This window comes from Sinohyriopsis cumingii, chromosome 10 (genome assembly GCF_028554795.1).
Source record: "Sinohyriopsis cumingii isolate HCF-2022 chromosome 10, ASM2855479v2, whole genome shotgun sequence".
NCBI lineage: Eukaryota > Metazoa > Mollusca > Bivalvia > Unionida > Unionidae > Sinohyriopsis > Sinohyriopsis cumingii.
In genome coordinates, this window is record NC_142970.1 from 13,200,741 (window position 1) to 13,226,957 (window position 26,217).

The window sequence follows — 26,217 nt, forward strand, 5'->3', positions numbered from 1 at the left end:
GGCAAAACGTGCAGTTTTCTTATATAACTCAGGAACTGTGAAACGGATCGTATCAGTCAGAGATTCTTGGCTTAGGATCAAGTAATAAAAAGGTAAGCTAGAATTCTCATTCTATGTTTGTTCTTTGAAATTCTAACTTTGTCGTATGTGTGTATGTAGACTCTTGTTATAAAAGAAATTTAAGGTTTATGGCAATGCACAGTTCGTTACAGGTGGGTGGGGCAAGGTACTTGAATTTTGAAGAAATGGCTAAAATAAAATTATGGTAAGAGTGATATCCCATTTCTTTCAATAAAATATCCTGCAACATTTAGCAGTGTGTGAAAGAAAAGAAAAAAGGTTTATAATTATAAAATTGCCATACCTTTTGTCCACAATTTTTTAATGCAATGTGCATCAATATCGTGTCTGTATGTAATGAAAATGAAACGGCACGGACACTAGTGAATAATCCATTTCGTGAAGTTAAGTGGATTTTATATAATACTTTAAGAAATTGAACACGAGTTGTTACTTTTGTCTGCACATACTGTTTGTAAGTAAAATATAGTTGTCAGTCCTTAATAATAATGAAACAATTTTCATATTCTGTTCATGCGGTTGTATCTTGTCGACCACAGGTGGTAATAAAGTTGTAACTGGGTAATTTGTTAAATAGTGCTAATTAATTTTTAAATATATTACTAAGTATTGGGTCTTGGCTTTAAATCTCTAATAGCATTCGTGGCATTCTAGTTATGGTTGCAAAGAAAAATGTACTAAATGTAAGAGTATGTTTGTATATGTTTGATTTCGATTTTTAACGTAGCTTTGAACAGTTAGTCATCGTTACGATGTCTGCAGTGTGGCAGCTTATAATGTCTAGCACTGGGTCTAGATGCCGCAGACAAAACATGATGTCCCACCCAGTCAACATTATCCTGATACCAGGCCGACCAGTCCTAACACTAACCTCTTAATGCTGAGCGCCAAGCGAGGAAGCTGTTAGTACCATTTTTGTAAGTCTTTGGTATGACTCGGCCGGGGATCGAACCCACGACCTCCCGCATCCGAAGCGAACGCTCTAACCACTAGGCCACCGGAGAAGGCTGAATGTGTAATGAATGCAATGTTACAGCACATTAACGGACACAAAATACTTGGAGAAACAAAAGGTCTGCATTGTGAGGAGGTACAACATGCATGCTTCTATCCTGTATATAAACGCCCACATTTACTTCCGTGTCCCGATTACTAAATAAGAGGTCGCTAGTTCAAAACTTGCGGCGGCATCCCCAATTTTCAAAATATTTATTTTGTATTTTTACGTTGAAACATTCTTTCAAAACTCGTTCATTCCAATTTTTTTAACTTATTATCCTTTTTTTGTTAAATTAATGGTGAAACTTGCTTTTATCACTCCCGTTTTAGGACTGGCAATCCCAGAGTCAAACGAGAGATCGCGAGCTCGAAACACGCGACGGACTCCCAATCTTGTTTACGTTTTTGTATGTTTATATTCAAACTCTTTTAAGCTCGCTCATCCCAATGTTTTAATTGTTTTTACTTTTATTCCCTTACTAGGACGGACAATCAACCTAAGTGTAAAAATGTATGCGATATTCATGTAAGGAACAAAATACTCCCACTTTGTTGATAGTGGGCCATAAGCTACCATGACTACACAAAATTGCAATGTACAACTTTGTGCACGGTCGTCAATCCAACCCTGTGGGGACTTGCACCCCTGATCGCAAAATGTAAAATAGTCGAGATTGCCACTTTGTCTTATGCTAACTGATAACTGATAGGAGCCTATGTTATTAATGTATATGAAAAAATTGTCCGTTCTGAATGGTATAGTGGTACAACACTGGCTTCATTTTTGTGCTGCTAGTTTCCATTTCGATCCATCTTCCCGCTCCGGTGGCCTAATGGTTAGAGCGGCTGCCTCGGATGCGGGAGCTCGTGGGTTCGATCCCCGGCTGACTCGTACCAAAGACTTACAAAAATGGTACTCACAGCTGCCTCGCTTGGCGCTCAGCATTAAGAGGTTAGTGTTAGGACTGGTCGGCCTGGTGTCACGATATTGTGACTGGGTGGGACATCATGCTACACGTCTGCGGCATGATGCCCCAGTGCTAGACATCACTATAAACTGCCATACTGCAGACATAGTAGCGATATGACTGAAAAATTGTTAAAGTTACGTCAAAAATCCAAATCACACACTCGACCGATCTATCGATATCTGTCAAGGTCTATTGTAAACCAACGGCTGCATTAAATCGCCTCTTTATATTCCGTCGTCCAACGCATCCGATGTCTCTTGCATATTGCTTGATACGTGATGAAATATGACACGAACAATAACTGTTACAATTGTACGCTTTTAAACGATGCAACAGAAAAGGAAGTGAAACAAAAACGTCTTAGTAAAATTTTGAAACTTCTTTAAGCTGCAAAGTAGAAGTTAATCAGGAACTGAATCTTGTGAATTAAATCCCAAATCATCAATGTCCTTAGGGCCCAGTGGTTAGATCGTCCGACTCGGATGCGAGAGGTCGCGGGTTGTAACCCCAGCCAAGCCATACCAAATACAAAAATGGTACTAACAACCTCGCTTGGCGCTCAACATCAAGAGAGAGTGTTTGGACTGGTTGGCCTGATGTCGGGATAATGTGACTGGGTGTGACATGTTACATGTCTGCGGCATGTTGCCCCAGTGCTAGACATCACTATAGACTGCCATGTCTATTAATGTCTTATCACAAGTCCAAAAGTATAGAATGTACCAAATGAAATCCACTAGTTTGGATGTCTTCATGTATCACGGTGGTATTATCGAGAATGTCTTTGAACGAGTCCTCGATAATCCCAGGGTAGTATTTTAGTCCAAACTGTCAATAAGCACTTATTTCCAATAACTTGGAAAAATATTCATCTCAAATTCTCTGAACACAACTGAAAAGTGATAACTCAGACTGATTACAAAACAGAAATATTTGTTTACCAAGCATTGTATATACTAAATTCACTTCTCATAAGACCCGATAGAAGATTCTGGAAAAATGATAATTTCTAATGGAAAATTCCGTCAAACTCGTAAACAAGTTCAAGCTTTGAACTAAAGATTTAATAAAGATCTGGTTCACATACAATCGTGGCAAAGATCAAGTTAGGCACAGCCCTTAATAATGACAAAAGTTGGTTCACGATATAATTAAATATACATAATACGGTATCAGTAACTATGAGAACTAAATATTGTCCGTTCTAGGACGGGAATGAGAACATTTTCAAGAGAAATAAAAAAAAGTATATAAAAATGTACAAAATTGAGATGAGCGATTTAAATGTCTGAACATAAAAATACCAAAAAGTATAACAAAATTCGGTATGCGGCAGCGAGTTTCGAATTCGCGACCTCTTGTTTGGCCGCCAGGACACACACGTGTCTTTGATATAAGATGTCAAGCAAGTTGATTAAAGAACCACACGTGTCCAATTCGACACACCTTAGAATCGACTGTATTAAAACATGGATGTATATATTTATAAAAGCCCTATTCATCGTAACTAAGCATGTTGTGCTATACTTGAACATGCACGGTTATGGACAATCGTAATATTCACCAGAGAAGGGACAACTTTCTAATCAACTATGAAACTGTTCCTTTCTAAAAATTAGTTTTATCTAGAACGAGACTATTGTCTTATGAGACGTCTTACTTCAACGACAGTCCTCATACTTGCAAGCAAAGTCAATACACATCATTTGTACATAAATATAAGGTATATTTATTCAATTTATCTAACATCAGGTACTTTACATTATTATTACAAGGGTATTAATAACGATGTACTAATATTGCCGACTATGTCCAGATGTTATTATTTACAGAACACGCGGTGAAAAAAGCGAGGCCACACGAAATGTTAACCAAGAAACAGTTTATTTGATGTGTAATTAACCATCTTCGCTAGACAAGGTCCCGATACGTTACCTCTATCTACCCCTTGGCGGATCGAACAGATATTTTTGTGCTTCGTGTCTGTGAATTTTGTTGGATACGGTGGCAAGCCACCGCATCCAATCAGAATGAAGTTGTTCAAATCTGAACACTGTTCCTACATTAGCGAGACAAGGGGAGCTCACAACTTGAATGGACTCGTACGGAATAAATTTTTCACAGCCATTTCCTGTGTACAAATCTTTCACTCAAATACACTGTAATGGCTTCTCTTAGGTACGTAGTCATACTTTTGACGTTAAACTTACAAGCATCCTTTTGAAGTCGATTGTCTCCACCATTTTCGGCCGATGTTGCACTCTATTTGTTAGTTGGCGTTACATACTAACGGAGGCAAGTCGTGAATTCCAATAGATCTTGCTAGGACAAAGTACTACAATATCTGCTCGATCCGCCAATGCCAATGCGTATATAGGGTTAACATATTGGATCCTTGACTAGTGAAGGTAGTATTTCACCTACATTAAGAATTTTCTTAGCTATTACTAGTACCGACGACTACTGTATTCTTCATCTCGAAAGTCGTGGAACTGTATTGGCTGGAAGAAAGTCGACATTGGCAGGTTCCATTACAAGACGTTGTGATATTTGTCACATGCGGCGTACGTGTGCATATGCAACGTATGACACTAGTTGCCTCTTGGTATTCTTTATGCCACACGATCATCACAATGCAATGTAATGATTCAATTATGTATCACTGTGATGTACTGCACGTGAAACGTGTTGGTTTAAACATAATTTATTGTCACAATTGGATACAAAGGAATTGGGAACAATTTCTAACAATTTAATTTAGACCTCACCCGACATGATACAAGTATTACAACGTATTCAACATAACAACTTAATAATGAAACGTGAGAGAGACAGTAATCACAATTTTAGTAAGTAATTGAAATCGTTCTATAGTGGTTACATATTTGCATACACGGTGTAAAATTCCGTATTTTACATTTGCATCGCCCTTTCGCCAAAGAAGCAAATCTAAGCTAATAGCAGTATATGATATTGAATGTAATTTTCTCATCAATTTTTTTTCATCAACTATGTTCGTTGTCTGCTTATTTGGGACATAACGTGATACAATGCATGGTGGTTTCAATCCCACCACAGGGACAAAAAGGTGTCAGCACGTTGAACACTGTAAAGATGAGCTTTAATGAACCTTACATCATGTCGTAAGAACGGATCCGTGCGGCACACCAGCATTTATAATCATTTCTCGTGAATAAGCTTACGATAGGTCACAAAATAAATTAAATTAAAGATTGTTCTATTGAATTGCAAATTTGACAAGTATACATTTCAATAAGTTGAACAGTTGAGTGACCAAAGCAATTTAGAAAAGATTGTTTTTATCAAAGTAAGTTTGTCGACACAGCTAAGCAGAGAGATTGGCTTGAAACTGGTAATCTCGTGTGGGCCACCTTTTGTTTTTTAAGAAATGGGAAGAATATGCGCGAGTTCACATTTATCAATGTAACGTTAATTGCCTATGGCACGTCTTGTAAATACCTTTTCCACAAAGCATTATATATACCTAGACATTTCGTGCACAGCTTTTAAAAAAACAACACTAAATAATATAACAATTTTCCATTTCTGTACTATATATAGTATTTGGCTATACCCCCACCCCAACCCACCACTGAAACATATTCGCATTACCAATAGCCCTCAAGACTATCTGCCCATGGAAGGAAGGAGTCCAAACCGGTAACATTATAGCACAAAGGAAGATTCGATTCCACGTTTCTCTGTGTCCCAAATATCAATTAACCTTTCCTATTTTCCTCTCCTAATTTAAATCTCGCATCTGCTGTAATAAAGAGTTAATTAACTTGATAAAATATAAAAGAAAATATGAGTCTTGTCGGATTTTATGTAAACAGAAAACACTTGTAGGCCAAGTTGAATGTACCGTTCGGATCATGTTGGATTTCACCCATGATGAAACGGTAAGTTCTGAAAAAAGCCGAACATTTTTATAATGTAAATTCTATTTCTTGACGAGACTTGGCCTGTTTTGCATATTTTTGTTATGCTGCAAGGATAATTGTCCAGTTAATTTTAGATTGTCTTCTCTTCCTCGATGATGGAGATTTTGGCTTGTTCTGACCTTGGAGTTTCAGCAATGGAAAAATGCAATATCATCTGGACATTTTAACTTGACACTGACGGTATTAAATCTTTTTTTTTCCCCTATACATTTCTTAATAAGGATAACATCGTTTCAGATGCGGCGTTTGGTTACTGTGGAGGGCACCTTAATAGTGTCAATGACATTGACCTTGGTTTTAGCACTGCGCAGAGAGATGTCTCCGCAGTTGCATACTCACGCAAGAAGGGTGATGGAAGAGGCGAAAAAACACTACCTGCAGCTTCTAGATACCAACAAAGAACTTGAACGGCAATTAAAAGGTAAAGGAAAGACAGACGAATAGACCGAAAGCAATTTTGAATATGTTTGTGTTAATACACTTGTCAGGAATAAAGGCGTTAATTGTTAACCGACAGGAGAGCACGTTCTAGTCTAGTGTATCGGCTTCCAAACTGCGAATAACTATCTGCATATTTTATCTTCAGCCAGAATTTTTTTTATGCACTCTACAAAAATGCTGCCGATATATATTATCTTCACAAAGTTTTTATTTATTTAAAAAATGGTTACATGCTTTCAGAACTGTACCTTTAATCAGCATTGCATAACCGCATTATTGCATTATTTTACATGTCACATCATTTTATATCTGGCACATTTTTTACGTGTCGTATTATTTACATCTTTCACATTATTTTTACGTCTGTCACTCTATTTTACATTAATGACCGCTCTGATGCCCTAGTGGTTAGAGCGTCCGCCTCGGATGCTGGAGGTCGTTGGTTCGATCCTCGACCGAGTCATACCAAAGACTTGTAAAAATGGTACTAACAGTTACCTCGCTTAGCGCTCAGCATTAAGAGGTTAGTGTTAGGGCCTGGTCGGCCTGGTGTCAGGATAATGTGACTGGGTGGGATATCATGCTACATGTCTGTGACATGATGCCCCAGTACTAGGCATCACTATAAACTGCCACGCTGTAGACATCGTAGCGATATGACTGAAAAATTGTTAAAGCTACGTTAAAAATACAAATCACAAACGCACAATATTTTACATCTGGCAGATCATTTATACATGTCACATTATTTTACATTTGTCATATTGTCTTATTGCACATCATTTTATATCTGGCACATTAGCGTCCGACTATGATAAGGTAGGTCGCGGGTTTGAAGCCCTGCCGAGTTACACGAAAGACTTATGAAAATGGTGCTAACAGCTACCTCGCCAAGCCTCAGCATTACGAGGTTTATGTTAAGACTGGTCGGCCTGGTGTCAGGATAATGTGACTGGGTGGGACATGATGCTACATGTCTGCGGCATGATGACCCAGTGCTAGACATGATATAAACTGCCACACTACAGACGTGTTAGCGATAGGACAAAAAACTTGTTAAAGCAACGTTAAAAATGAAAATCACAAACACTTATCTGGCACATGTTGTTGTTGTTGTAGGGTTTAACGCCATTTTTCAGCGCACGATAGGCTATACATGGCGGCCAGTATTAATGGTGGAGGAAGAACACGGGAAAACACCAGAAAGAACTACTGACCCACGAAAAGCTCCTGGCAAGCTTTCTCACGTACCCACATTATCCGAATCGGAGACTCGAACCCACGCAGACAGGTGAGATGTCAGTGATCCGTAACAGAGAGCGCTTTAGACCACTCGGCCACTCGGGGCCCCTATCTGGCACATTATTTTACATATCACTTTATTTTATATCTGTCATTACTTTACATCTGTAATATTTTGCATCTTGCATATTATTTTACATACTTTGTCACATTGTTTCACATCTGTGGAGATGTGGAGATAGTCAGATACTTGTAAAATACAACCATTGTATGCAGATGTACTCTTCTCACATCGCTTGCTCTAGAACCTGCCTTACTCGATGTGAACCAGCGTCACTTTATCGACTGGAATAATCTTGGTTGTACTTTGGCTTTGGCGCCGTGACAATGGAAATGTTGCACCTTGTGTTTTTGGTTGTTGTTGGTGTACTTTGTTAGGCCGAATAGAAACGAACTTGCTTTAGAATTACATTAAATGAAGGCCATTAACATTTCTGAAATTAAGCGCACGACCGAACGTCCATTTTGATTAGGATTGGAAGCGAAGCACATTCCAGTGACAATTGTAAAACATTTGTTTCAATATATGTTATAGAAATTCTCTCTCTCTCTCTCTCTCTCTCTCTCTCTCTCTCTCTCTCTCTCTTTCTTTCTTCTTTCTTTCAAAACAAACACTAGAGAAAGTATGCTTAAAGTTCCGAGTTTGGTGTCAGATGGCATCCAATTCCATCCGGTACTTGTGAAGTTAAACTGACAGACACATACAAGAACGCACATGCATTGTCCGTTATTACGTTAAGAGCAATAATTTTTCGCGACTTCAACGCGAAGGTTAATTACATTGTAAATTCCAAACCAGAAAACCTTGTTAAATTTACCATCAGTTGTTATGCCACTTGTCGAACATGTAATGTGTTGTTTTGTTTTTTTGTTTTTGGGGGGGGGGGAGGGGCGTATTTTAATTTTTGGGGGGTTAGAGGTTTCCGTTTTTATAATTTATACAGGAATAGTAGAATTTTTATCTATTTTATGGGTAGGATAGAGAATATCCAACTGTAACAACAACAAAAAAAACCCATTTTTTTATATTTATATTTTAATTTAGAAAGGAGTATTTAACGTCTATATGTAGCCAACGCAGATATTTTGCTGGTGTGAATAAATTTGTTCCATTTTATTAATTAGTGAAGAAGTCGCATTTAAATACACAAATGAAAACGTGTACTGTGTATTTTGTATTGTGTATGTGCGCTTACTCGACAACTTTGAAAATGACTGTCTACTTTGAGAGACGGACACATATACGGGGAACGTTTTGGACACGTGCTCACTATGGACACCCGCACTTCAAAATGCTGTAACCCGTTGTAAAATTAAACTGGCATTGATTTAGTAAGCAAAATTATTTACGGACCTTAACTTTTCTCGATATATATGGAATATGTGGTATTTAAACAGGAACAGAATCGAGGAATTTTTTCTAAAGCGTTCATGTTTACTCATTTTATTGAGTAGATGACCGGCCGATACTTTTTAGTGCAATGACCCTTACTTGGGTGATTGATATTTAACTATATGTAGTGCTAGTTCGTCAGCCAATAGCTTTCTCCTTCATTTTGCGTTGACTGGACTCGTAATTATGTAGAAACATCCATATTTCACAATGTTAAATGCTTCCAACATTTCAAGGCTATAATCCTTAAAGGTAAGTTTGTGTTTGTTCGAAATATGATGAAATAGTTTTTAGACTGTTTCAACGAAAACGTTACGTAAATTTCCTCATGCGAATTGATATGGAGATGGAATGGCAATGGTTCTATATTATCTTATTGGTCCTGGGCAAGCATTATTTTGTTGGTCCTGGGCAAGCATTATTTTGTTGGTCTTGGGCAAGCATTATTTTGTTGGTCTTGGGCAAGCGTTATTTTGCTGGTCCTGGGCAAGCATTATTTTGCTGGTCCTGGGCAAGCATTGTTTTGTTGGTCCTGGGCAAGCATTGTTTTGTTGGTCCTGGGCAAGCATTGTTTTGTTGGTCTTGGGCAAGCATTATTTTGTTGGTCCTGGGCAAGCATTATTTTGTTGGTCTTGGGCAAGCATTATTTTGTTGGTCCTGGGCAAGCATTGTTTTGTTGGTCCTGGGCAAGCATTATTTTGTTGGTCCTGGGCAAGCATTATTTTGTTGGTCCTGGGCAAGCATTATTTTGTTGGTCCTGGGCAAGCATTATTTTGCTGGTCCTGGGCAAGCATTGTTTTGTTGGTCCTGGGCAAGCATTGTTTTGTTGGTCCTGGGCAAGCATTGTTTTGTTGGTCCTGGGCAAGCATTGTTTTGTTGGTCTTGGGCAAGCATTATTTTGTTGGTCCTGGGCAAGCATTATTTTGTTGGTCCTGGGCAAGCATTATTTTGTTGGTCTTGGGCAAGCATTATTTTGTTGGTCCTGGGCAAGCATTGTTTTGTTGGTCCTGGGCAAGCATTGTTTTGTTGGTCCTGGGCAAGCATTATTTTGTTGGTCCTGGGCAAGCATTATTTTGTTGGTCCTGGGCAAGCCTTATTTTGTTGGTCCTGGGCAAGCGTTATTTTGTTGGTCCTGGGCAAGCGTTATTTTGTTGGTCCTGGGCAAGCATTGTTTTGTTGGTCCTGGGCAAGCATTGTTTTGTTGGTCCTGGGCAAGCATTGTTTTGTTGGTCCTGGGCAAGCATTGTTTTGTTGGTCCTGGGCAAGAATTGTCTTTTTCATCAAATGAGATAGTGCAAGCTGTGGATTTGTTCCTGTTCAGATCAAGATTTTGAAAAATATATATTCTTCCTTTTTTGTCTTTCCAAGAAACTGTTGTTCTGTTTATCATTGTTTGAGGCTAAATTACATTTCAGTGTTAAAAAGTAGAGTTGTTTGGAGAACGTATCAAAAGTTAAATTGTGGATTTTTTTTATTTTTATTTTGCTTTTGCATTTTTATTTTAGGAAAACGTATCGCACACAGCAAACATCAGTCCTTCCACGGCAGAGACGAGAAAGCCCACAGTGTCTCGTTAGTATCGAGGGCTGTTGTAGGATCTGTGGACGCTTTGAAGAAATTGTAAGTAAATTTTCTGAACCTTGATTGGTCAAAACAATCGTAAACTTGTTTGAAACAAAGTTAAATCTAACATATAAAGAGCTTCATGACACATTTTATGACCATTAACCTTTCTAGTATTTCCTGAGTCATGTGATGCAGAAGGTATTCTAGTTATTGTTTAGATATCTTTGTGGAGGGGATGACGGTTGGGGGCTCCAGGAAATTGCTATTTCTGAAGCGTAGGACGCAGTCTCGATGTTACGCCCATTCGCAATTGTATTCAATGCCATGCACATGATCAGTCTATTGATTTCCGATATCTATCTTCACACGTTCAGAAATAAGTTGGAACTATTCAGCATATACAGCTTTTATCAGAAATGCACACAGTACCCACGTTTTTTGTTTTAGTTGAAATCTCGCTGATCAAAAACTGGCACTGCTAGTCAGAAGTCAGTGATGCACTGAGCCAAGAATGACACTGCTGGTCAGAAGTCAGTGATGCACTGAGCCAAGAATGACACTGCTGGTCAGAAGTCAGTGATGCACTGAGCCAAGAATGACACTGCTGGTCAGAAGTCAGTGATGCACTGAGCCAAGAAGGACAGTCCTGGTCACAAGTCAATGATGTTTTTAGCTAAGAAATACGCTGCTAGTCAGAAGTCTGATACATTGATCCAAGAACGAAACTGCTGGTCACTAGTCAATGGTCAGAGTCAAGAAGGACAGTCCTGGTCACAAGTCAATGATGCAATGATCCCACCAGGACACTCCTGGTTACTAGTAAATGTATACAAATGTGAGAATGTAGTATACACCGTACTTGGTAGAGGGTCGGACTCGTGTCACGTGTAACAAACTTATTGTACCCCAGGTCTGCTCCTGCCTCCTTCGGAATGGTATCTGGCTCCTCGGTATGTTATAGTCAATAAGGTGCTATAAATGCCGTAACAGCAGAACAATATCATAATCTTGTATGCAGAAAGTGGATAAATATCCTACCTCTTTGCACAATACGCATCACTCATATATCCATGCGTACCCCATTTAAATTTCAGGAAGATTGTGCCCCAAGAAAGCTTAGTGGATGCCAGGAAAGCACTTACATTCTCGCAGCCTTTTGAAAACGTACAAGTTTCTGAACAATACGTGGTTAGATAGTTGAAAACTCGACGTAATAATAGCAATCGGGCTGATGAAAGTGCTCGAGTAGTTTTGGAAAAGCAACTCGCTCTTTTAGAAGGCGAAATCTAGAGCTCACGAATGGAGCAAAAGGATGAGAAACAAATTTTCATGTTAACATTGTCTGACCTTTATACAAATGCAAGAATTCGTGTGAATGAAAAAGTCTTAATATTTGATCCATAAAATTCGGCTAATCTTCCAAGTATTGTCTTCTACTGACAACTTTCTCATTCAACTCCTCTCTCTCTCTCTCTCTCTCTCTCACACACACACACACACACACACACACACACACACAACTGCAGGATGGTTAACTCGTTAATTATATGTACTAATTTTAATTCTACACTGTTCTATTTAGGGGCTTTACATTGGATGAACTGCGAGACGGTGGGGTCTATGACATGATTCAGAAAGGATTTCAGGACATTAAACTGTGCAATAAGTACGATTATGTGTGTGATGCGGAGTCTCCTTATCGAACCCCAGATGGGACCTGCAACAATCTGGACAACCCCACATGGGGCAAACGCTTCGAACCACAATGGAGAATCCTACCGGCCGCTTATGACAATGGTAAGAATTTACTGTCCAATTTGCTTTCCAAAATATTTTCTAATGTAAAGCAAGTTGTTGAATTTGAATCAAATAGTTTCTAAATATTTTTTAGATATCTAAAATTATAATAAATTAAAGAACTCTTAAAACTACCGTGTTTATCCTATAACCTTGTACGAGTTTCTTGGAACAGCTCGTTTAGACCGTTTGTATCACATAGCATTAAGCAGTTGCTCGCACGAGTAAAAAATTCCAACATGTCCATGCACTTTTCATACGGGTTCTTTCCCTTAGTCTGCACGAAGCATAGAGACTCAAAATTTTTTATTTGTGTGTGTGTGTGTGTGTGTGTGTGTGTGTGTGTAAGAGAGAGAGAGAGGTGATTCATGTTCTAATTTGGAGTGCTGCCACACCACACCCCGACACACACCGTTTACTAAGTTAATGGTGAGGGAAATGGAATAATAAGCAACCAGAGAAAATGGCTTTATAAATGCTGTAAACATGGGAGTAATTAGCATTTTAAATTAAATGCACTGATGCGAAATAAATTCGTCAGCAGAGGTCTTGGTGAATAACAGGCATACGCCGATTAGTTTATTGAAGCTGCTGAAAATGTACATACATCAAAAATATTATCTAAATGAAACTCTGTGAAAAGCGATCTTCCGTAAAAAGCGATCTTCTGTGTTAAAGTACCTCGCTTACTTCACAATCTTCTTGAATAAATACTACACCCACATTGTTGTGAATGTCCGAAATTGAATTCAAGTACGAAACTTTGTTCTGATTTGATAGTGTATTTCTGCTAAAATACACTATCACATCCTGGAAACTATGGAAAGAACGCCGAACAAGCAAGAGTTTTTATTCTTGTGTCACGTGACTCGTAGATTCCTCTGTTGAGGACTTGGTGTGGCGATAAACAACTGAATTATTTCAAAAGAGCAGAGTTGATTTTGTAATGGCAAACACATATGTGCAGAATAAACTGTAATTTCACCTGCTTTAATAAGATGACCAACAATTTTAGTAAAGACTATGTTTGAGAATAAACTCGAATGAAGAAAAACAGCACAAAATTGTTGCAGCGGGTTTAAAAACTTGGCAACGTTTTATAAACTTTATACACTTGACTGCCCATTAAATTCACATGTGTGAAAAGCACAAAAGGAATCGAAATCATTTGAGCTTGCTCTATTTGAAATGTAAAGACGAAGTCAAGCTTGAAGTTGAACTTTAAATTGTTATTTCTTGTCATTCTGCATGCAATGAAATACAAGTGGTTGTCCATAGGTAAATAACATCCATTAAAGCGGGATTACCTAGTCTAAAAATGGTAACCAAAAAACCGGAATGACCCAGTCTGAAAACAGTAACCACGTGCGTTCTGGAGTTGAATTGGTGCAACTTCTACGTCCTGCACTACAATCACGTGCATTTCTTAAGATGTTAACTGTTCAGGCGGCAGCGAATCTCGTCTCCTCTGTGTTGTAAAACAAAAAGGTGAACACCTGTGGTAAATCCATAAAGGTGAACACCTGTGATAAATCCATAAAGGTGAACACCTGTGATAAATCCAAAAAGGTGAACACCTGTGTGGTAAATCCAAAAAGGTGAACACCCGTGTTTGTAAGCTATTAAACGATAAGCAAAACTTTTAACAATGCCTTGAAAAATTCTGAAACATCTATGCAGCATGTCCATGAATGAATTAACTCGATTTCGAACAAGATAATCTGGACATCCAAAGTTTGGAGGACAATTTAGTTTATGGTGCGTCACATTATATTTTACCGACGTCAAAAAATCTCTTGGAACTTTATGGAATCTGCACACTGATTGGATGGCACATAAGGGGTTCTGAAATGTTAACCTTTGTCAATGCAACGTAGACCGGCAGCAAAATGGAGCACATCACTCATACTGATAAGGCGTAACAGAGTGCGCGAATGACTAGTAACGGAAAATTATTTATGACTGGTATTTTCTATGCTCTCAGATCTTTTGACCAAATATTGTGCCTCAATATTGTTTGGGGTCATCAATGAGGGAACGTATTCTTTAAGCGAAGTCATTTATTTACTCCTACAGTGGTGTCAGTTACCTTTATATATTTGAAGTCAGTGATTTGTCCATGAACGTGGCCAACGATTCATTGGTATCCTAATTAATTTCTTGTTCTGTAGTTTTAAGTGATGGCAGTATTTTGTCAAGGAACTGCTGGCTTGATAGCAGTCTTCAACTGCAATTTTCACGTTGATAATTTACGGGATAATTTGTCTTCAGGATTGATATATTTGCTTCGAGACCGACAGTTCATTTTCGGGTCGGATGCAAGCTAGTATTTTCATTCAGACCTGAATATTTTCCTTTACCTCATAATGTTTTCATTTTCAAATAGCAATGTAATTAGTTCGTTTTGTTAGAAATTAGAAGTGTATATTTTTTCTCAAGCTTTCTCGGGGGCGAACATTGTTTTAAAAACTATTAGCTAACTGCACGCTTTCGAGTGTGCGTGCGTGTGTGTGTGATTTGATTTTCAACGAGGCTTTAACAATATTTCAGTCATATCGCTACAACGTCTGCATTGTGGCAGTTTATAATGTCTAGCACCGAGGGAGGAATTATGCCGAAGACGTGTAGCATCATGTCCCACCCAATCACATTATCCTGACACCAGTCCTAACACTTAACTCCTAATGCTGAGCGCCCTGTGATGGAGCTGTTAGTACCAGTTTTGTCTTTGGTATGACTTGTCTTGGGTTTGAACCCTCCCTTCCTGCATCCGAGGCGGACGCCATAATCACTAGGCCACCTTAGCTGTCGCTTTCGAGTGAGCTAGCCTCGCCATTGATAAAGTATACCAACACGCCTAACGTTGATTATGTCTTTTATAATGCATACGCAGTAGAAAACATCACATAACCGTATACCGTTCAATTTGAGATTGCACAGTTCTTAAAAGTAGATCATTAAGGCACCGACTATTTAATTTAAATATAAAGGCAAGTAGCTTAATACAATATTTTATGCTCTCGACTGTAACAACTCCAATTCCCACCTCTAATGCCGCGACGCGAATGCTGACTGGTATTTTGTGTTGCCCTGGTGTGCTGAATTTCCTTGCGTTGCTCCGTCAAACGTCGGTCAGGTTTTGTGGTCTTTTTAGCTTGTTTCCTTGTGCACTGTCTATTGCAAAGCCACTGTTGGCTCGGTCCATTACCATTCCACACTACGTACTAAAGTACGACCTACGCTTCTTAATGCAATATCTTTGTATAAATAGCTTCATGTTCACGTTTATCGCGGTTTCTTCTACATTTTTATCTGCAGGGTCATACAACTTTTTGGGTCACTATTTACTTCAAAGGAAACTTATCATTACGGACTAATTAAAGACGGCAATCATAATGAAACTCGTTAATAATTTATCATCTACTTGGAAAATAAATCTTCTCAGAAACAAGCGAAAAAGTGATAGTTTTGCCATATTGTTTACACATCGCACTCGTTACTAAACATACAAAAGGCAAGCTAATGAAAAATTGCAGGATGGTAACGTGGAAATGGAACACGTTGTAGAGAGGGGGAAGAATAAGCATTAAATTTAGACAACGCTCAAATATCCTCGATGTCCGTTGCTCCAGTTAACTCTGTGATCCACTTTCTCAAATAATCATAAAATACTTTGCACACTTTTACATGCAATGGTATTGCGAATACAAGAACATCTGGTGGTTGTTTCGTACTTTTTGTTTCTATACACTCCATGATTGTTACTATACACTCCTAAGATTGTTTCTATACACTCCCATGATTGTTTCTATACACTCCCATGATTGTTTCTATACACTCCCATGATTGTTTCTATACACTCCCATGATTGTTTCTAGACACTCCCATGATTGTTTCTAGACACTCCCATGATTGTTTCTAGACACTCCCATGATTGTTTCTAGACACTCCCATGATTGTTTCTATACACTCCATGATTGTTTCTATACACTCCATGATTGTTTCTATACACTCCCATGATTGTTTCTATACACTCCATGATTCGCGTCGTTTCGCAGTGCGATGTTCGTTGGCGTTTATAATACAAGCGATAACTATTTTTGGGTTGTAGAAAAATGGGAGTTTTTTTTCTTCTTCAAAATACTCCAACTTCTTAAAGTCTTTCCAAACGTTGAAAATTGCAAAATAAATGTCAATTTCAATTACAAACTTTAAGAATGTGACTACATTGCTAGACTGAGAAAAATCCTGTCAGAAAATCCAATTACTTGAAAATCAGAATTTCAAGTAGACTTGGTTGATTCAGGAAAGATGCTCGAATTCATTGTTACCTACCCACCTACTTATTGAGAGAGAGAGAGAGAGAGAGAATTAAAAATGTGAACTAAGAAAATTTCCTTTTACAAATCTACACTTGGCCCGCTAAGAGATAAAGAAATCGGAACAATTAGTTTCTTCCGTGCGGCGATATTCTAGAGTTTTTTTTATTGTTAGTAACTGGTCACATACAAACATTTTGCCCACTATGAAGCATACAAAAAACCGCAGAGTAATTTATAAAAAAGATTAACAAGGCTAATATTAATAAGCTAATTTTAAAACATAATAAGATTGCCGTAGATGAGTACAACCATTAATGATAACGTTAAACTTAAATTCATTAATATTTATGTTGTCCGCTTATTCGTACGTTGAGGAATTTGACATCACCGCGATGAAAAACGTCTGCCACAACAAAAGTTACAACTTTAAAATTTGTCACGTAGCTGTTCCTTCATGTCAAAGGTAGGTTTATTTTTTTTCAAACTATAAATCGAAATGGTATCATGTTTAGGACGATTAGAAAGGAGTCTGTTTCTAAAGAAAAAAATATTTTTGAGTATAAACAAGATTTATCAGCAGATGTGGAATTTTTGATGTAGTCATGTTGATCATTCCGGTTTTTGAGTCTGGTTACAGTTGCTTTTACGAGATACTCGCAGAAAATAGTTAAGTAATTGGACCTAAAGACAAGTCAAAAGAAAAGGATCATGTCTTGAAAAATCAAACAAGAAGCCATGTCAATATACAATTCCAACCTATTTCTTACAGTTAATTGGAAGAGAAAATACAAAGTGCATAATCCTTGTACTCGGCACGTCTCTTACCAACAAGGACGTCAGAATGGTGAAAATCAACAAAACTTAGTAATATAATTGTACTGAATATTTTAGAGTATCGAAAAGGTACAATGGGTTTGCAAATTTTGACTGGTTGGAGACGAACATGGTCACTATTTGAGGTGGAATGCTGTCACAGCTAATAGGCTAGAAATTGCAAATATTGCAACAGAATTTAACATGAACCTGTTCGATGCTAGCTACTAAGGGAGCAGGAGACACAGAAACAATACACGAATTCTGTTCAATACATGACAAGTAAAACAGATTCAGTGAGATAATGAAAGACACGATGTTGAAGATGTTTAAAAAGAACCGTTTAGAAGGAAGGAAAGAGAATAAAAGAATTCAACAATTAAGATAAGGTTAGAGGATTAAACGTAAATGGAAAATCAATATTGTTTGAATGACAACTATATTTGTGTTATAAAAATTGAAAGTTACATTATCATAGTGTTGCAACTTTAATATGGAATCGTTTACAAATACAATTGATAATATATTATAAAGTATCCATTTAATTGCAGAGGATAGATTTTCTTCTTATTGAAATACTTGTTATGATCACTTGGCAGTTGTTTGCAGTTGATCATTTACAGCTAAATCTGTGTTTTGATCGCATGATCAAAATAGAAGATGGCTCTGCAAAACCAAAGGAAATATATTAGGAGAAAACTAAATAGTCAACAAGAACACAGAAAAAGATATAAAATTAATGAATGAACAATTAAGAGAACAAGATTTGGTTAGTCTTGTGTTTGGTAATATGGATGCTGCTTTCGCTCCGTATTCTTCTTCTCTGTATTCTTTTACTCCGTATTCTTCTACTCGCCCTGATACTGTTCAGCAAAACCTAAACAATAGCAACTTAATTTATACCAGGTTCTTATTAAAGCAGGTAGTTGATAGGTATATATCTTGTCACTGTACTGCATACCAGTGTTAATGTAATTTGTAAATAACTTAAATATTGAGATAGATAAATATATATAGATGCTAACCTATGGAATATAGACAAGAACTAACAAGAAATCAAAGTGTGATGCATCTTAATCAACACATTGTGCTTCACGCAGTCAAGTCGTGGAATGCCCAAATGAAATGCTTCTGATGGCAGTTCTGTTGAGATCCTATATGCGTCATTCTTCATTTAGTCTGACGTAAAGGTTAAAGGGGACACTAACGAGCAGTTGTAAACAATTTGGGAAGAATGCTTATTAGAGACTAAACGGCTTCCGAATGTAATGATATTTACAAGTTGAGTGATTACAGCATTTTCATGACGTTCAGTTTTCTTACCACCGTCTGTGAGTACAAATACAATGGAGCAAATAATCACTAATGACAAAATGAGGAAGTGAAGCTGAAGAGCGCTAATGGAGGAAACGTTGGTACAGAAACTGTTCAGTTTATATGTACTGAATGAAATTTAGGATCATTGTCTATTGTGTCCTGTCATTCTTCGCAATATTCGTTATCTACAGTTATTGGATAAAACATCTAGGGTTATACAAGGTTCAAACAAGGATTATAAAATGAGAACATGCAAAACGACACAAATTTCTTATATAACGACCAATGCTGTTTTCTTTTATAAGCACGCCACAAAGCAGAAAATTAACAAAACATTGCCGCATGTTGCAAAAAAAAAAAGCCTTACACGAGTCGCCACGAATTAATCTTGACTAGTCTTGATGATGTATAAATAAGATGGAGAAATGATCTTGAGATGTAGTTGAATCACGTGACAGACAATTCGATTCACGTGGAAGAATTACCCTAGTATATTTTATACACTTGTATATAACGAAGCAAGAGTTTACAGAGGCTACCGAAAACTTGTTTGCCTAACAAAGAAGAAATACGGAACTTGGTAATTTGAGTGTTCACGATAGGACACTGAATCATCATTGTATCTGACTTGACAAATTTTGACAAGTTTACATGGCAATAGACTGCATAGCCTTTTAATAAATTAGCTGATACTCAAGAACTACAGATAAAAATAAATAAGGTATACGTGGGCACAATGCATCATGGTGTCGGAAGCCGAATGACCAGATAACAGTTCAATATTTTTCTCTTTATTTTATATCTCTTGACAGCCATTTTAAAAATCTTTTTAAAGAAAAATGAAGAAATTTGTTTTGGATATGGTGATTGGTTTTGGATATGGTGGTTGGTTTTTGGATATGGTGATTGGTTTTTGGATATGGTGATTGGTTTTAGATATGGTGATTGGTTTGGGTTATGGTGCTTGGTTTTGGATATGGTGATTGGTTTTGGATATGGTGATTGGTTTGGGTTATGGTGCTTGGTGTATATGGTGATAAGTGTACCAGGTGGAACACTATTGGTGCGGTTGAGAAAGGAAACTATTTGTTTCTTGGGAATAATGATAATACCGGAAGGAGGAAACTTTAATCGGAGTAAGAAAGTCCCATGTCAACAGTATATACGAAGTGGGTGAAATAAAAACGGTTCAACTTAACAGAATTGGACCTCGACTAGATTTCTAAAATCGGAAAAGTTAACTATGAAAAAGGACTAAGATTTCGTGTACAAGATAATAAAAAAGTTAATGTGAATTTAAATAAATGCAAATGTTATTCAGGTTCTTAAGATATTAAGTTATTTGCTAAATTTTGCAAATCGATTACGGTGAACAAAACAAAACTGCCCTTTCTCTTTAGACCAATTGGTCTTCGTTTGATTTAGGTACATCTATAAAACCGTCCATAACAAAGAGCCGTCATAATCAAATTACAGCCAAGTAATGCTAATTGTTTTGTATCGAGACGATATAACCAATTCGGATACCACCTTTATGATAGCGCCAGAAACCAACGCGGTGCTTGGTACCAACACTAAGCTTTTATTTCATTTAAATGTATTCAAAGGCACCTTATGTGTAGTGTTGCAAATTAAGAAACCTTTGCACTAGATTTTGTGATTGAAACAGAATGCAAAACAACTTCGACTGTGACATCATCTCTCCAACATTACTGTATAACGCGAAACGGCAGGAAATGACAAGATAAGATAATCCTGCAACAAGTTAGATAACTGGTTGGTTATTTAGTATTGTTGACCTGGAAGTGAATACTTTGTATCGTGACGATGGAAAACGAGGCAGGAAACCTACACAAATTTTAATCCTAATTGAATATATAACGTCAAATTACGATAATAGAAAACTCATTTATTTGCGTTTTAATGTGCACAATAATTTAGTTGCTGAAGGTTCTGTATCCTTTATATTTGACGTAAATTTCGTTTTGCAATTATAATAAATTACCTTGAGTTTTCTGATGCTTAGAGATGATGCAGTGGTGCAAAATGGGTTGGTACGTGTAACTCTACTCCTAAAAGAAAAATAAATACCAAAACTCTGTTCGCCTCTTCAAGACATAATTTATTCGATTGTTTTCTTTTTGTAGCAAGGTTGTCTTTTTAATGTCAAAAATCAGTATAAAAAAGGAATACTAATTGGTCGTGGTACATTTTAAAATTAACAGTAGTGGTCTTGTTATTATGTATTTTAGTGTTTTTACAACTTAATTTTATAAACAAAATTATCCAGACACTATTTGCAAAATACTTTTATTGTCTTTTGCTTACTTGAGATCGAAATATTGACAAGTGCTTTATTCTACAATATCTACTTGATTGTCTCCATACGTTTTAGTACTTTCCTGGTATGTCAATTAACATACAAGCTAAATTTAATTATAAAAATTTAAAATATTGCAACTTGAAAAATATAGTGCCTCTTTTGAAGTCTAAACGAACATGGCACCATCAACAAAATGTCGCCGTAAGCATTGCATCAAACTTGCTAACAACCTTCTTGTACGATTGTACAACGTTTTACCTTAAAAGTCGGTAAACGACCTGTTTGTACCCTCAATATTTAAAGTTCATGTTAAAAAACTAAACTAAATTTCTTTGAATTAGTACAACAAGATGACAACGGGTTTGATTTGTGAAAACTTGTTCCCTTTTAATGACATAACTATACATAACTAATTCGAGAATAGTTTACAAAGTTCTCATTATACAATTGATCGTCTGTAACTAGAGTCAATAAAGTAAAACACGTGATTATTTGCAGACAGATAACAAAATGGGTCACAAATACACTAGAACAACATAAATTGATTTGCACGTGTTTGCGCTGTCTGCAGTTAGATGTACATCCATCATTCGCATGCTAAATATCCTGCAAATTTCCTTAGTGTGATTCCGTCAGTGCTTCATACGCGAATGATGTTCCGTTCCTTTTAATCCAGCTGGATCAACAATTTTTTAATTCGTATGAACCTTCCTAACCTTGAAAAATAAAATGTGGTTGTGTTGTTGATTAATGATACATATAGAACATGCACCATTAACGTCGACTTTACAGCTTGTACCCTTGTTTGCGATAAATGTATCAAAACGTCTGAGCGTATGAAGAAATAATGGTGAATTTCATTATCGATGTTTGTAAATGGAACGCAACATTCAAGATATATATGCGCCCCTCTGACCCAAATGTCCTGTTAAATTCCCATACGACTCTATGGGGTAATCGGCAACGTTAAAACCCGATAGAACCCTATAATTACACTCGTAATGTTAATACACCTGAGCGCCATTTCTCTTTATACGCTATGACATTAATATATTAAAACTTTGAGTGAAATTCTCTTTTTTTTGAGCTATTTACGTTAAAAGTTGCTACATATTTGCCATATTTCAACCTTCAATCTTATGGAAGTATAAAATGATAAAAGCATATCCCTGTGCTATTAAATTCTTTCACACCAGACTCCCTTCCCCAACCAAAGATTACAGAAATTCTTTGACGAACTCCGTACCATTTTATATTTCTGTTTGATTGGTTAGTCATCTTGACTACACGGACATCATTTTGTTTACTCCTAATACGAGTGTGAACCTTTTTATAAGATCTCTTAGGTGGTGTCATCAAACAGCCTTCGACTGAATGTGGCTAGTGAAACGTCAACATTGAGGTCTCAGACTGATTTTGGTTAGTGAGGCATCAACAAATAGCTCTTCCATAACTATTAAATGTTTTGGCAAGGAGACGAAGAGATGCTAAATAAGGGCTGGTTGAAATAACGAACTGTTAAATATTTTGTCAGCCTTACTTGCCTCTTTGTATCTTTAGCCATGACTAATAGCAGACGAACCAGTTGTAGTCTGGTGTATGTGGTTTACCAGTATTGTGCCACGGTTGACTATGAGGGAGCTGAAAACAAACAAGATCCCAAGAAGTGGGTTAAATTATGGAGAATATTTAGTCATTTTATAACTTAAACAACTAGGAAATATATTGATTGGATTAGACAAAAATTTAAAGTTTCGTGCTTATAATTCAAATTGTACAATCATTTTGCAATTAAGAACATGTTTGCTATATAAATGAGGGTGTGAAAATAGTGGATCTTTCTGCCATTCTGATGTTTTGCGCACATTTGACGAGAGAATATTCCCCAGAAACCCTAATGGTGTCTGGAATTATTTGATAATAAGCAGCTTAGCTTTCGGTACAGATGAAATTAAATCTTTTAGCGTAACCTGCAATCATTCTGGTTATTGGTCGCTCGAAATTTTGCAAGCAAGACCAGGTCCGTATTCTCGAAATTTTTGGAACGCGATTATCCCAGAATAGAAAAAAAAGTTCTTTAAATCACGCTATTCATCATTGAAGTGTAGCATGACATAAAGGAACAAAAGTTGGTAAGATTTTTTTAAACATTTATCTGTTCTAACATTTATTTACAATTATTGGAATTTAAAAATTTCTGAACCTTGAACTTGAACTAGTGTCCTCGAAAGGTTCGTCTTCTAGCCAGGTTGTATAGTAAAGGTTCGTGCTGATTTTTCTTTTGTTTTCATTCCAGGTGTTGACACCCCACGAACTCGATCAAGATACACCAACAGGACACTCCCAAACCCTAGGACCATTAGCAATGTTGTTCACCGGCAGGAGGGAGACGCACCGATTATGTCCGATCGACTGTCGCTAAATGTATTCCAAATGGGGCAGTATTTGAATCACGATTTCATAGGCACTCCTCTCGAGATTGGTAAGTTTACCAGCCTCAGAGTTTTACAGGCCCCATCCAACCGGTAAGTTTTCCAAGTTACTAGATTTTCCCCATGCCTATCGTATTCAGTGAGTTTTAAAACCCGTGCATTTACAACGAGGTGCCAAATGTCCATTTTTCGTTAGCGCTCTTCATTCTTTTCTGGACGACACGTCGAGTCTAGGTCGAAAATTTGTCGCTCGAGGTGGAATGATATTTCGGCACTTGCTGTTGCTGTTCAGGACCTGAGAATATCGATTCATTTTCAGCGAGCATTACCACCAGTTAGTTAGCATTACCATCAGTTAGCTTTCGAAACAATTCTTTTGGATAGCCTGCTTTTTATTTCCAGCTTTTTCTTTAAACCCATAACGAGCCACATACCTTCACTATCCCTTGTAGGTTGGAGGAATTCTTGTATATAATTGGTTTGCCGCCCAAGTCACATTAATATTGACTTTACGTTCATACGGACGAGCCAAGTTATTGAGCGGTTGTACGTATGTTAGATTTGTAATTGTTTTCTTGTTTAGTGGGTTAATTCTAATTTTTAAACTATGGGAAATGATGATGGGATCTACCCTCACCCCTGAATACGCTCACTCTGAAGAGACTAGCGGCATTTATTAAATGGCACCGTCTGAAAGCTGTGATCAAGTTATTTTCTCGGCGACGAGAGTGGAAGCACATTCCAGGCAAAACCAAGTGCTTTTTTCCAAGGGGACAGTAATACCGTATCGTTAAGTGATTGCGCTACCGCTCCAAATTCGGAGGACAAATACCCTCAGATGGCAACAGGCAATTCACACAATCCTGATGTAAACAATACTGTATAAAAAAATCCAGGTCGCAATAAGATTACCAGGATGGTCATGATGCTGGAAATTTGATTCAAACTGTAAAAACATTCGTTTTTGGAATCTTGTAGGGTCTAGAACTCAAACCGAAATAAACACGTTTATCCGATATGACATTAGTCACGTAGACCTAAACTCGTACTCTCAATTTAGAACAAGTCACTCAAAATACAAATATCCATAACAGTATGAGGCGTTCTGTTTCTGAGGATGAGACCATTCTGTGATCAGATTATGACATGGTGGGATAATCGGGTAGCGAGCAGCGGATACCGGGTACCAACCAAAGAATATTTGTCACCGGTCATCGATTGTGGCCATTTGATCACTGGGCTCAATGCATGTCACCGGCCACCATTCGTTGAACACCGGTCATTCCAGGCTACAGATCATGTTGGAACGTCACAAAATTACAACTTAGGTAGTCACTCGTCATAACCATGTGTATCAATGCGATGAGATGTGGTGCAGCCGCCAAGTGCGTTGCAACAAAGTTATGAGAGGGCCCCGGGTGGCCGAGTGGTCTAAAGCACTCACCGTTACGAATCGCTGCCCATCTCACCTCTTTCTGCTCAGATTCGAGTCTGGGGCTCGTCCAATGTAAGTATGCGAGAAAGCTTGCCGGTAGCTTCTCGTGGGTCGGTGGTTCTTTCTGGGGTATTTCCGGGTTCTTTCTCCACCATTTATACTGGCCGATACGTATAGCCTATATTGTACTGAAAATGGCGTTAAACCCTATAGCAACAACAGCAAAGTTGTGAAGCTAAATAATTTATCACTCTACAAAAATGATCAATCTGCCATAATGCAGCGACATTACTGTGTAGCTGCTACATTACGTACATTCCAATAAAGTCGAATAGATCTAATATTTTGCTAATAAGTTTATTTTTCACTGTTATTACGCAGCAGTGTCCAACTATATTGCAACACATTCGACAATGATCAGTTACTACGGCTGTAGGGGACCCCGAGTGGCCGAATGGTCTAAAGCGCTCTCCGTTACGGATCACTGCCGTCTCACCTGTCTGCGTGGGTTCGAGTCTCGGATTCGGCTAATGTGAGTATGTGAGAAAGCTTGCCAGTAGCTTCTCGTGGGTCGGTGGTTCCTTCCGAGGTTTTTCCTCCACCATTAATACTGTATAGCCTATCGTGTGCTAAAAAAAATGGCGTTAAACCCTACAACAACAACAAAACATTTAACATTAAGCTATGGTCTAGACATATGGCCGAGTACATTGTGCTAAGGTCGACAATAAGCTGTACATACTGCTCTTTACAGCATTGTGCAATTTGGTATCGTGCAGCGAGACGACCAAGTAACTTAGCAGACAACGTGTTTTGGGTGGTCTATGGCAACTTTCAGAATTCACTAGCACATCTCATCTTCGAGTCAGTTTGGTGGTTGCTTGGCCAGTGTGAGTATCTGCCGGCTACGACGATATATATATATATATATATATATATATATATATATATATATATATATATATATATATATATATATATATATAAAACGATCTTTAGAAGACAATACAGTATGGTGTAACTGGATCACTTAATACACTGGAACAGTTATGATTCAAAA

At 37.5% G+C, this 26,217-nt stretch overlaps 1 protein-coding gene across 1 annotated transcript in view; it reads left to right on the top strand.

Annotated features, from left to right (window-relative positions):
* LOC149789619 (salivary peroxidase/catechol oxidase-like) overlaps positions 1-26,217 on the top strand; it is a 65,986-nt gene continuing 39,769 nt past the window's right edge. Inside the window, exons 1-5 of the mRNA XM_089971647.1 lie at positions 1-92; positions 6,254-6,437; positions 10,658-10,772; positions 12,301-12,515; positions 23,587-23,772. Of these exons, the coding sequence (XP_089827773.1) occupies positions 6,254-6,437; positions 10,658-10,772; positions 12,301-12,515; positions 23,587-23,772 (700 nt within the window). The 5' untranslated portion in view covers positions 1-92. The remainder of the gene's footprint in view (positions 93-6,253; positions 6,438-10,657; positions 10,773-12,300; positions 12,516-23,586; positions 23,773-26,217) is intronic.